Consider the following 13,885-nt stretch of genomic DNA (forward strand, 5'->3'; position numbering starts at 1 on the left):
TGAAAGAGTGAAAGAACTATTCTTCTCAATATAAACACACTACTAATTTTTAATGATGATTCAATTCAAAAACCTTCCAGCCAAATCCTCTCCAGTTTCAGGGAGAGGAGATTGAATGAACAATTTCCAAATTTGACAATGCTCTGCAATTTTGGTTTCAGCATGAATACAAAATAAAAAGGACCTGTTTTATGTGATGGTTTATTTAATTTCTAGGGGGTTCATTCCTCTTAGGGATGCATTTTTATCTGATTAAGATGGGCGTCATCATTCAAAAGTAAAACTGTATTCATTTAGCCCTCAATCTGAAACTCAGAGTATGACATAATCTGTACACAGATGTAACCAGTACTTCTTGCATTATCTTCTGCTACTACTTTTAGCAACAGAAGGTCTATCAAATTCTGGGAATTTTTAAACTCAATTTTTATAGTCAATATTTATAGTCAGTAAAAAAGAAAGATCATCCACTTCCATAAAAATGCACATGCTTACATTTCTTCTATCCTGAATTTAACCGAAAAACAATATTTTAACCTTACTGCATCCTGTTTAAAGGCACAGCACCAGGAAGTTTTTTTTTTGCTGTTATTTCAATACATCCTAACTGAGAGGCTTAAAATTTTAGTGTACCTTTAAATATCAATAAGAACAGGCTTTTTTCTTAATTATGGTATCATTTTTTCCTGAAAAAGACTGTAGGAAATTTCCTTAAAATATTAGACATTTTTCTGTGAAAAATCAAGTTTATATTGCTACAAGAATTATATTTGTCCTACAGCTGTGAAACAGTGAAGAATTTTAGATAACACCAAAACACCATCCTTTGTTCTGCAACACTCCACAAGCAAGTTCTTAACATCTTGCTCTTTTTAGAATGAGATACTGTGCTGTGTTCTGGTAAGGTTTAGAAGTATTAAAAAAGTATAGTACAATAAAAGGAAAATTTTCATAGAAAGGAGACTAAACCAACAAACAGAATAAAAAGAGCTCACTGGCCATATACTTTCATATGAATTTATTATGCTGTAATTATTTTTCGTATGTTCATTGTTTTAACAGTCTCAAATAGGCCATGAATAGATAAAGAAACACAGCAGAGAGAAATGGCAAAATATACAAATACTACCTTTCTTCTACTTAAGTCAGAGGAAATTTTAGCACCGAGTCTAGCAGCATTATACCTTATGAGACATTTATTTGGTATTTTAGTTTGGTATTTTACTGTTTATTTGGTGTTTACTATCAAATTTACAAATATTTGAATTAAGTTGAACTTTGGCATTTGATGCAGATCACTTATTATCAGAGAAGAAGTCTCATTTTCCAGTTTCAAAATGTTAACTCAAATAAGTTACCTTTTGACCATTTTCTGCTTTTTACCCTGAGGGAAGCGTAATGGAATGACTGTAAGGAAAAAAAAAAATTAAATTATGAAAAACCAATGCAGGTAATAGTAGTAACATGAAACAGCTAGCATTCACTACCATCTGCATGGTTATCTTAGGGTTAGTTATCATAGGATCAGTTATCATAGGATCTCATTTTTGTCATTTTTCTCTTGCTACTGTTATAAACATCTTAAAGAAAACAACACAGTGCTAAATCTGCAAATTAAAATCCCATCTTTTTTCAGTTACTAATTACAATTGCAATCAAATCATTAAGGATTCTTTGCATGAATGGTTATGCAGTAGTTTGAAAACTAAGGATATAAACTGATATGAATGACCCGATAAAATGAATGATACTTGAAGTTTGTTGTAAGTGTACATGAGATAGTTACACAAATATTTATTCAAAAAGAAATATCCACCACAAACATTATATAGTTAATGTGTAAAGTCATGTGTTCAATGACACCATTTCCAACCATAGGAAACAATTCAGTTTGTTAGGTTGGTAGTTTGACAGAATAACTCTGAGGAGAAAAAAAAAAATTCTTTCTTTTGTGGCTGCAGTATAAAATCGTTACAGATCCTTAAGAAAAACCTAAAAGCATCTCATTAGTTAAACCTTTTAAAAACAGGGATACTACTCAAAAGCTGGTAAGGATTTACTTCAAACATGTAAATGCTAGGGGAAAAATTACAGGTCAACACGACAAAGTAGCTGCCTGATTGGTAACTGATGCTGCCATTACCAGTATAAAAACCAGCAGACATTCACAGCACAATAAACCAGAACATCCAGGCAAAGGGTAGCATAGAAAGGGCCATCTTTTAAATTTTCTTGATTTTTCCTTTGTGACAGATAACACTCGGTTCAGTAGAGGGCCTAGAAGAAGGGCGCCTCAGTCACTGACGAGGATATCTCCATGCTACCTTAACTAGTGGTATGACTACAGATAATTATCTTCTCCCAGAGATCATCCAACTGCTTACCCTACCTTACGGCAGCTCCTTACCCTGCAGTCAAAAAGCAAACATGTTTTACAAAAGTCCTTATTAACAACTGTGGTACAACATATTAAAAAAGTGTTTAAATGTCACAATATTAAAATTTTAAATAACCAAGGATTATAATTAAAAAAAAATATTTAAATTAATATTTAGGATAACGAAGGATTACAGCTTAAGCAGTATAGAAAAGCAACAGTTGAAAACAGGACTCCAACTATTGGAGAGGCAAAGTTTTATTTTAAATAAAAGTGGAGGGGGGTAGAGTTGTTTTGCATATGCACAGACCTGTTTGTAACCCTTCTGCAATTTTACAGCATTGAACAGCATGAACATTTTCTAGTGACTTGCAGAAATCAGCAATTCTTGACTCCTGAGAGCGCTGGCTCAGAGAACACCAGCTTTCTGTGTTGTGCTTATCTCAGACTGTTCTCCCAGTCAGTCACCGTATATGAATGCTTCACAAAAATATTGTGATTCTGACAGGTGACAAGCTCTGTAAGTGTACAAGCATTGTATCACCGTAAGACAGTACATATTCTCCATTTACTTGATAGCTGCAAATTTATCTCTCTGTTTTGAGCACTAAAGAAGACAAAGATTAATGCTTGCTGCTGTGCTACAGGAAAAATAAGTCTGTGAGAAAGTATTAAAGATGCACAGCAGCATTGGTTGTTTTAATTGATGTATTGTAAGCCACAGCAGCAGTACTGGTCAGTTATATTGTGCCAACTGGAGTTCTGGGGTGACTGTGACTGAAAAAAATCTGTTCAATGTTCCTCTTTCTGTATAAAAATGCATTAGGACAGAGCAGGTATCTGTTTCTGAAACAGAGATCACCAAATTTGTCCAGACTAAAATAATATAGTGATGAAATAACCTATAATTAAATTACAGTTTTCATATGTGATTAAATTTAAAGAACTGCAACAAAAATGGAAAAACTGGAGGATATACACATTAGGATACTCACCAGAAACTGGTATGCATCATTCAATATAAAAGTTTTAAAAACAATGAAAATACAAGCACAACAAATCAAGGAGAGCTGAAAATATTAGCTCTTCTAAAAGCAAAAGTTAATTAGTCTTACTATGTTTTGTTTATGCACACATACAATGTTTTCAAAGCGAGAAAGCTAGAGAAAGTGAAAGGTTTGCAATACCTTGGGAATCAGTACTTAACTAGCATTGCTAACTTACAAAATTCAAGCTTCATATTCTGAGAGATAAAAGAACTAGTATATAATTAACTTTGCGGTAAACACTAAGAAAACAGTCAGAACTTGCAACTTCAGAATGACTCAGAGTTGCTATGGGAAACAGACAGATGATGTGAGAACATACTGTGGCTGTCAGCATTTAAGTTCTCATCTCAAAACCACAACACAAAGTAGAATGTTAAACAAAATGCACGCCCTCCCACCCCAACCCAACAAGAAGCACACCATGGAAAAAAAAAAAGTGATAGAATTGAATCTGTGCTACATGAAGCTAAATTAATGAGACCTCAAAATAATCACAGTGTAGTAGGAGGAGTCCTGTCACAGAATGATCAAAGGAAAAGCTATGCTGTGTTTAAAAAATGCCCTGGAGACCAGAGATTCAGTTACCTGTCAGGGTGAAGGGAACCAAACCTATTATTGCAAAACTGGTTGCATGTATGTCTGCTATTTTGAGCCTTAGGAGTTTTTAAGGAAAACCATTAACAAATTCCAAACACAGCCACCAGTGCATTCACTAGCAAAGTACACAAATGGTAGGGACATAGTGCTGATTTCCTCACATTATATGTATTAGATTATTTGCAGTACCAGGATCCCTGGGAACAGGCACAGGCCCAAGCGTTTTCCAGTGGAGGCAGCAGGCAAGGTAGGGATTGGCAGATAGAGGCAGCACATCAATAAACACAACTGCAGGTTCTCACAAACTACAGAAAATTTAGTCATACATCTTCCACTATTGTCACTGGTCTTTAGCCTCACTTTGTAAATATTTGGGAGGTAGAATGACATCTGGCAACTTTCAAAAGTTATTTAGCACCTACTTAGTGAAAAAAGTGCTAAGTTGGAATGAAGAAATAAACATTCTATAGATGAAGGTTCTGTTTGTCCTTTGTATGAAATATTTCTCAAAATACTAAAAATTAAAAAATAGTGTCTAGATATTTTCCATTGAAGACCTTCAAAATTGGTACTACAAAAATCTTTGAAAAACTTAATCCAATATCTCCCTATCATAGCATTCACACTATTTAAATATCTGAAGAGGTTTTAAAATTTTCTTTTCCTCCAGGGCAACCTTTCCTCCAGAGGTCGCTTCCAACCTGGACATTTTCTATGATTCTCCTCCCAAAACTAGTACATACCTTAGAACACATAGTAAGGTTCCTACTAAACTTAACTAAAAGTACTGCATACACACTGCTGTGGTTGTGGTAGCTACTTTTCTGAATATGGAAATTATTCCTAGCTTTTTATTTTCAGATGTTTCATAACATAGAAAAAATTCAAGGTTTGTGATATCTTAAGTATCTTTTAAAAATATGACAATGAATTGAACTATTGGGGATTTTTTTGTTTTTTAAAGTACATTTATAAATCATTACCTTCCTCATGGATGTACTTCCTTGACGGTCAATGGCAGAACTAGCATATCTAGGATAGAGAGGAAGAAAGAAGTCAAATAACTGCAGAAAAAAAAAAAAAAATCTGAATAAGCAGTGCATATACACACACAGTCCAGGCATTTCCAAACATATGCTTACAGATGTAATCATGTTTCAAAGTTATTTTAAATGCAGCACTTAAAATGGGAAGCTCTTTGAAAATTTAACCATTGTTTTCAATGAACAGTGCTAATGTTATTAAGAAACACAAAACCATTCTTAATATTCTGACTTAAGAACACATAAATCATCTGAGAATATCTGATTCTGATTCAATCACTGGCCTAAAAATACTCAACCCTGATCAGCTAAGATTCAAAAGCAACCAACACAATTCCTCCCTCCTAGGGACTAGAGTCTTAGGACATATAAATCGTTGGTTCTTTGTTGCAGGGCTAACTCTTATTCACGCATTTCTTTCAGCATCAACAACATTTAACACAGGTATAGTGGATTCCTGGTGTCAAGACTAAAATGGGAAAGAATAAGTATTTCTAAACAGGAAAAAGGTAGAAATAAAAAAAAAAAAAAGCATTTTGTTTTAAGAGTAATTTGCATTTTAAAATGTAACAGTTTACAGGTTTGAACTGTATTTGAACTGATATTCTGACCTTTAGGAAAGAGTCATACATGTTCCATATTTTGCAAAGTTGGTTACTTCGCATGTCATTACAGAATCAAATCAAGATAACCCAAATTGCTTAGTATGTGTCTTCCATTGAGTTACTTTCTGGGTATCTTAACTTTAGCAATATGTAAGCATGTGTATAAACACCCAGACATTAATAAGTATGTAACTATCAGGCCAAATTTGACATGATGTCAGATGTGTTTGCCAGGTACAGAGAAAGTCTAATATCTTCTTTTGTTCTGTTCTTTCCCCACCACCTCCTCTTTCATATTCTGGAAGCACTTAAAAACAGGAAATTCATAAAGACCACAGCTATTCATCAGTTCACTAGAAAATTTAGAACATCAGAAAAACAGTAATATTTTTGCAATACTGATATCCTAACAGTATCGTCTTAGCTGGCAAACAAGGAGTGCAACAGTTACATTTGCTATTGGAGGGAAGCATGGTGACCATTTTCTGTGGGCCCAGAAACAGTCCTGATGTAAAGAATAGAAACTCTTAGCAACAAAATGAACACCAAGTAAACTTTTTCAAACTAACTTCGATGTAGGCTCCAACTGCTGCTACAGTTTAGTTGTTATGCTTTTTAACATCCATATCCCTGGAATGAAGAAACGGGCATAGTGCTCAATTTGCAGAAAGGCTATTGCAGAGTGCAGTTTGAAGTTCTAAATCCCTGGAGAAGGTCCAGGCAAAGTTTCACTTTTCTGAAGATGTGTGATTAGTGTCCTGACACTATGGTACTGCAAAACATTTTAGGTTAGAAAGGAAAAAGCCTGAGACAGTCCCTGTTCAGTAGGCCTGTTTGTGAATTTTTCACTTATTAAGAGGACATGTTCTGCATACCTTTCTCATACAAATACTATGCATACAATAATTTGTCTCTACGTAGTTAGTAGCAGTTGTATTCCTAAATCCTTTTGAAACACTTCAATAGTGAAGGCTGTTAGGTGGGTACAGACATAGTAGTGGTCCTCCAAAATTTTTAATAGCGTGCAGTTCTGATTCCTTAGCATCAAGGAGGACAGAAGGAAACTGAAAAGAAACTCATCTAACTGTCTCTCAAGGCAACTGAGGGCAATGCTGGGGAGGTTTATGAACTCAGGAGTGTTCTGAAGAGAGTAAATGAGGAACAAATATTCAATATCTCCTTGAATAAAGGGGCTATATAAGTTATATAAAATTAGCAATTAGCTTCTTCTGTTTTGAACCTTCATTCATTAACACACACAATTAAAATTTTTGGTATTCACAGCATTCTGCAGCAAAGAGTTCCATAATATTTTGCTGCAGGATGCCATGGATATGAAAAATTTACACAGACTTTAAAATGCAGAAATACTATCTACAGTATATCTGAGTTTTCTCCTGGAGTTCTCTAAAGGCTAGTAAACAAAGCAGGGAAGCATCACCAGAGGCCTTTCCTAATACAAACAGGCTGTTGATGGAAACAGGACACTGAACCAGGGTCAACTTTGTCTGATCTCACAGAAAAATTCTTAGACACACAATTTCCCCTCATGTTTTTAAAAGTAAGAAAAAGGAGAAGTGGGAAAACGTTAAAAATGTGAACTTTTTGCATATGTCATATAAATAGAAAAGGAGTGCAACGATGGGAAAGGAATTGAGGGGCAAAATTAAAAAGGAATAGAAGGATTGTGGACATTTTTAACATATTCCCAAATGCTGTTGGTCATAATAACAGTATCTGTCTGAAGTCAGCAAGACAGGAAGCAGCATTTTCTAATTTGATGATTTCCTTTGTTATGAGAAATCAAATTTACTAGCAGAAACAACTACTGCATTGTCAGTTAAAAGCATCTATCAGTCCCGAGTCAAAGGAAATTTCCAGACTGCAGTGAAAAGATGGGACGCATAACATTAAAATTAAACCCATAAAAGTTAATAGACAAGACTTAGAAGTTCTGAGCTGTCTGTAGATTACAAGGATTGAAAGAAACAACTGAAAACCAAAAAAGTTCAACTTACAACATTTGGTAAAGGAATGGACAGAAGCCCAATCCGCTGCAAGGCAGATTTTGTCATTGATGCTCCATTTCTGTCTGCCCATGAGAATGCCATAACTGCACTTAAATCCTGCTGGGCATTTCCCCCCATTTCTGGTCTGTTTCTTTAATCACGGCTCTGACCCATCTGGAAAGTGTCAGTTTCAATGCTTCCATTCTTTCTCTCAGCCAATATGCAATATGAATAATACATCTGTGTTTTTATCTGAAAAGTCCTCAGTCAAGTTTTATTTGCTTCCGTGCAAACACAATAATGCGTCTCCTTACTGTAATCACAGACTCTTACCAGCAAAAATGTTGTAAAGTTGTAGAAGCAGTCTACAAGCAGGCTTCTGAAAGCTCTTCAAAAGTTTTATCTTATGAAAGGTCAGGAGTAGGTGTTCTCATGTACAGTGAGCTTAACTTTTTTTGGGGGGAACAGTTTTCAACAGTCTGCAGGAGTTTGTTTTCTTTGTTTGTTTTTTTAAAGATTTTGTGTCTATCAAATACTCCTCCGCGAATCTAATTATTCCTCAAATATTCAGATCTACAGATCACTGAGGAAGAAATCCTGATCTTTTCTTCTCTTTAGACAAGTAAATTATCTGTGTGAAAGTGACAGAACCAATTAATCTAGACATAGAGGAACCCTAGTATGTTGTCTATTCTGGTTGAAATACTCTGCATCATATTTGGTTGAGTTATTCCTCACTTTTCTTTTTAGGAAAACAGTTGTTACAGAAGTGAAAGGGAAAAGAATGAAGGGGCGGGGGGAAGGGGGGAAGGCATGTGCAGTGATACGATTATAAAGGCCTGGACTGATATTCCTCAAATCAATTAAAACAGTTGATCTTCTACTAAACGCTTGTTTTCTTGTTCATGTATAATACTGCTTTTGAAACAAACTGCAGAATCTATAAAAAGGAGGACCAATCACTTATGAGTAACGTATACCAATTTAAAAAAACAATAACAAATCAAACAATTATTTCAGGGTGTTTGCATAATATGACATAAAAAAGGGCAAAATACTAAGCAAATAACTGCAAAACTTTAAATGAAATTTAATTTTGTAATAAAGCTCATTCTAAAATACTTATTCTATCATACAATTTTCCTCAAATGGATTTCTGAGGTATTCCTATTTGACAGAAATATAAAGGACCTTCAGCAATGTCTATTCTGAGTTTTGATATGCTCTGCCTAGCTGTGTGTCATATATTGAAATTTCTATGGATAAAAAGGTTGCCTCCCCTCCTTATCTTCAGAACTTTGACTAAATTATATGTCGTAAGCAAACTGAAACAAATATAAAAAGGGAAGAAGAATTAAAGAAATACAGGTACTAAGAAGCAAGCACAGATCAAGATTAAGTACAATCTATCTCTGATCTCTGCACTAGATGCATACTGACTCAGTATTCAGTCAGAATGATGATGCTGAACATAGAGCTAAAGTACAAAGGTTAACAAGAATGAGCTAAAAAAAGCTGGAAATGACTTTGACCTAGATGGAAGCAAAACACAGAATTTAAAGGACTCAAGTAGGTGTGGTAACTTCCAACTGGCATCTTAAAGGACATGCAAGTGAAGTACAAGTCTAGTGATAAGATTGGTGATCAGGATTTCAAATGAGGAACAGTGTTGTATGATTAGAAAATAGCAATAATGAATCTCTAGAAAACAAATTAGAATGGAAAACCCTAGAATTATAGGGGATAGCAGAAGTACTATCTTCCAGTTTAATGTATTTGATAAAAGCTAAAACAATCAGAATGTAAAGACATACCTGGTAAAATATTTCTAATGAAGGCTGAGAATTGTCACCTACCAAATACTGAATATGTGAAATCAACAGTGTAGCTGCATACATCTCTGCACTTTTGCTATCAGAGCAGTTATGTCCATTTAAGAGCATCACCAGAATTCTAAGTATCCTGCATTTTCTCTTCATGCAAAAATTCCTCTTATAGCAAACAGAATTGACTTGCTATTTCTTTGCGAAACAAGTATCACCAAACAAGTGCAACTGTGAATACCATTCCATGTTGACACTCATTCCTCTTTTCCTTTCGAGGAACATGTTTTCATTTTCTACCATAGAAAGATAACAACACACCTTTAATTGTCCCATAAACTCTAGTAAGGAGTAATGTTCTAGCATGTAAAATTTATAGAGTATTTACTGAAAATAAGGACTGATTTTAACCAGCTGCATACAAATTAAGCATGCCTTGATCACATAAGCAATGGTCAGAAAGAAGATAAAATAAAATGTCTCTTACACATTATCAGTGCTCTTAATTATAACATCCCAATTCTCTTTCTATTATCTATCTTCAGGGTCATTAAATCCATCACTAAATGAAAGTTATAACTGTATCAGAACAAACTGATATATCTTATTAGATTGCTATCATTTTGGCTTCTCCACAGGTGACAGGATACAGATAATCAATCCCAATGAATGAACACAGTCTAGAAATAAGGATAATTACTTTGAGTGTTACTTACCTTTTGCCTCATGTTTGGTATCTGTAACAGTTACAATCTGTATTGTTGACTTTTTTTAAGCTCCTACTCTGGCAGTAATGGATAGGATTATAAACTAGAAGTAATATAAAATGATTCTAGTTGTAACAAACTGCTAATATATATTTACCATTGATTAAACAATAATTTTAGATACTAATAATTTCTTTGATTTGCATTTATTTATTTGACCAAACAGAGCAATCCAAACTTATCTTTTGACTATCTCAATTTGCAATAATTTTTTAATCTAGTAAAGTTTCCAGTAGGTAAAAAGAGAAGACTATTTGCCAGAATTTACTCCTGGAACAGGAGATAACTGGGTATAAATTACTGGGTAGTGTATTTCATGTTCTGTCATGGTACAACATGCTCCGATCATTCTGACTGGGGACTGATGTGGAATGTCCAAGTTGATGCACAGTCCATAAACAGACTATTTTGAGAGCTTTTCTTGCTAGTCCTCTGTAGGATGGCTCCTGTTTCATAAGGTTACACAAATGTAGGCTCTCAAGTACACAGCACAGATGATCAAGAGATAATTTCAAAGCTGTTGGTTAAACATTGTGGACAACAGTGAAGCCTGCATTTGAAAATATACTGTTAGTCCCTGCTGCCACCTGGATACTTAGAAGCATACGGCGATTCAAAACACAGAGAGCTAGAGCTTGAGTAACAACTCTATTGATCCACAGCAGCTATGAACAACTAGAAAGTGGCACCTCTCATCCTGCTCTTTTTTACTTGGCAAATACTTGGGAGATGTACATTTTTAGATGCAAGGGGCATGCAAAACTGTCTTCAACCTTCATATCTCACATTTTGAATTACTTAAGTGCAATCTGGTTGCAGCTCAGTGTCAAGGCCACCATAATTAACTTGAGCAAAAAAAAAAAAAAGAATTTCAGCATATTAGAAAATATATTTGTGCAGAAAAGTATTGTAGGTACAATATGAAATTTCCTTATGGCTGGTTCACAAGAACACATATGTAGCAATTTAGATTTATCTATCTGGTCACAGGAATGCATTTATAGCCATTTATAATGCCTGGATTTATGATTTATATTTAGGTTATTTGAACCTCCATAGCTTGTGTAACGTATTCCTGTCAACAAGAAGTAAATTGTCACTGCAAATTAATTATTGAGTATTTTGTAGTGAGATTTGAAATCCCTTCTCAGTTCCATGCTGGCTCAGCTACTGGCTCAGAACTATGCTACAGGCTATTACTTGATACTTCAAGTGTCAGCCAGCTAGCTCAGATGCATCTGTACTATTCTGCAGTTACTGCAATACAGGTGTATCTGTACATGCAAAGTTGACAAACCAATGTTGAGACTAAAAGTTATTTTCAAAATATTTATCTCTTCCTACCTCTCCAGCATTAACCACAACTAAAAAAAAAAAAAAAAAAAAAATTTCCAAAACTTGCTACTGCGGACACGATTAAAACAATTTTTAAGCATTAATATTTACAAAGACAAAACATGTTATGAAAAATAACCTGAGCAGCAGTTTCACATGGAAACTAAGTGCAAATAGTCATAACACCTGTTTATTCAACTAGCAGTTGTGCAATGCATTAATGAGACAATTCTTTTCTGCCTTCTTTTTCCCTTGCAGGCCTGTGTGGTTAGCTAAGCAGAGTAAGATCTTCAAACCCAAGGTCTTCGTAATGATGTCATGGTTACATTACGCACGCATGTCTAGAATCCACAATTGTCAAGGTTTCCTATTACTAGAAAAAAATTTCTCCTAAAGTAAAATGAAGATCAAAGAACACAGCGAACTGTGCTAAGCATATAGTCAGATGTTTGTTTGCAAAAAAGCTGCAGCAGGGACTACGTTAGATGCTCATTACCCCCTTTCTCATTTGTGAAACAATAACAAACAGGGTAAATTGCTTCCGGTAAAAAGGAAAACAAATCGGCTGCTTCTTCAGGAAGCATTTAATTTAGCTTGCCTTCCTAAAACCTCAGAACAGTCACACATTTAATGATTCCACCTCCAATTGCACAGTGTAATTTCCTAAATCATGACACCTGCTCAGAAGTGAAGTGTCACAACTTGCCTGTGGCTGCCCTACTTTTCTAGCCACAAGACTGCTTTCAAGTAGAGCTCAGATTTTCTGCACTGGTCAGATAGGGGCAGAGTTTAATGTGTGAACGGACAGTATCTTACAACGAGGGGTGTGGGTGCTCTGCATGGATGGCGCAAGTCTAGCCTGTGCGTAGTGCTGGGGCAAATATGTAATGTAGATGTGCCAAAAGAGTTTGGAAGAAACCAGAGTTGTAATGCAGAAATACCTAGCTTTTATTCTGCAGAAGGCTAAAAAAAAAAAAGCTGCTAGACTTGCTTTACATTCTACTCATTTTAAGAGTTTAAAAAGCTAGATATTCATAGTAACATTCTGTAGTCTTGAATTTCTCACGTAGCTGCTAGTGTTTTCAGTATATATTCCATCAGCATGCGGTACATTCTACTACATGTAAGAAGTGTCTTTCTTCTGGCTTTTGGCTTTTTTTCTTTTTTTAAAAAAAGGATGCAATCATATCACAGAAACTGCATAGGCAACTGTACAGTTAATGAAGATAATGCTATTTCATCCAAATATGTGAATCTATCCACACAGTTTGTCTTCAGCTCCCCAAAACCTAACTATATGCGATGAAAATCTTCTACCAGTGCCTATCTCAGCTGATTTTAAGCTGAAATATTTTTATTTTGTTTAAGCTGTTTAAACCACTTAAAAGAAGGTTATTAGGAGGAAGAAGATACCTCTTTTAAAATATTTTTTAACATATTGAAAAGATATATGGTCATTTTTTGGACCTGAAAATTACAATGTGTGGGAGAAGGATTAGAAAAGGGAGAGTCATTCTATAGAAGAATAGCCTTTTGCTAGAATAGAAAAGAATAGCCTTTTGCTATGAAAGTTTGCCAAAATTTCATCAAGTCATATGTCCCTGGAAAATATCTCTTGGCAGAAGTCCAGCAGAGACTTGTGTCCTGTCCACCAAGGATGTTCCATCTGGATGGTAACGTCCCTGCCAAACTGAGCATGTGCAATCCACTCGGAATAATTAGGCATGCTTTGCTCTAGGAGGAACAAAATTCCTTTGCAATTCTTCCTTGCGACTGCAAGAAACTATGGGTGTGGAGAAGGAAGACAAAAAGTACGACTATATTTTTTTTTTTGTCTGTGATATCTTTCTGTTGCTGAAAGTCAGGTAGGAAAGACCTGAGGGAGGGAGCAGCCATACTGGAATGAAAGAGAGTGAGAAAAGGGAGTGATAAAAAGTGAGGAGAAACAAGTGTGAGGGAAGAACAGGACAACAGCACCTGGCATGACAGAGTTGGGAGACTAAGAGAAAACAGCAAATACGTAAGATTTACAGAAAACAGTAAGTTCTGAAAACTCCAATATGAGAAGTAAGAGCAAAAGGTGAAATCCAGTTATTACTTAAAAAAAGACTGAGAATGACACACTTTTTCCCCCCCATGTAACCCCTGCCTCATACAAGATGGATGCTGCTGCTGCTTTGGCTCTAAATTGGGACTAAACGCCAAGTGGGACTACACTTTCTTTATTACGAAAATAAGAATCTATATTTAGCTGAGGTAATGGATGAGGTAATGGAGTAC

General features: G+C 35.2%; 1 protein-coding gene across 1 annotated transcript in view; it reads right to left on the minus strand.

Annotated features, from left to right (window-relative positions):
• CNKSR2 (connector enhancer of kinase suppressor of Ras 2) overlaps positions 1 to 13,885 on the minus strand; it is a gene marked incomplete at its 5' end in the record, with an annotated part of 137,356 nt that overhangs the window by 25,721 nt on the left and 97,750 nt on the right. Inside the window, one exon of the mRNA XM_009579277.1 lies at positions 1,346 to 1,407. Coding sequence (XP_009577572.1) covers positions 1,346 to 1,407 — 62 coding nt within the window. The remainder of the gene's footprint in view (positions 1 to 1,345; positions 1,408 to 13,885) is intronic.

The sequence above is a fragment of the Fulmarus glacialis genome, unplaced genomic scaffold (genome assembly GCF_000690835.1).
Source record: "Fulmarus glacialis isolate BGI_N327 unplaced genomic scaffold, ASM69083v1 scaffold15106, whole genome shotgun sequence".
NCBI lineage: Eukaryota > Metazoa > Chordata > Aves > Procellariiformes > Procellariidae > Fulmarus > Fulmarus glacialis.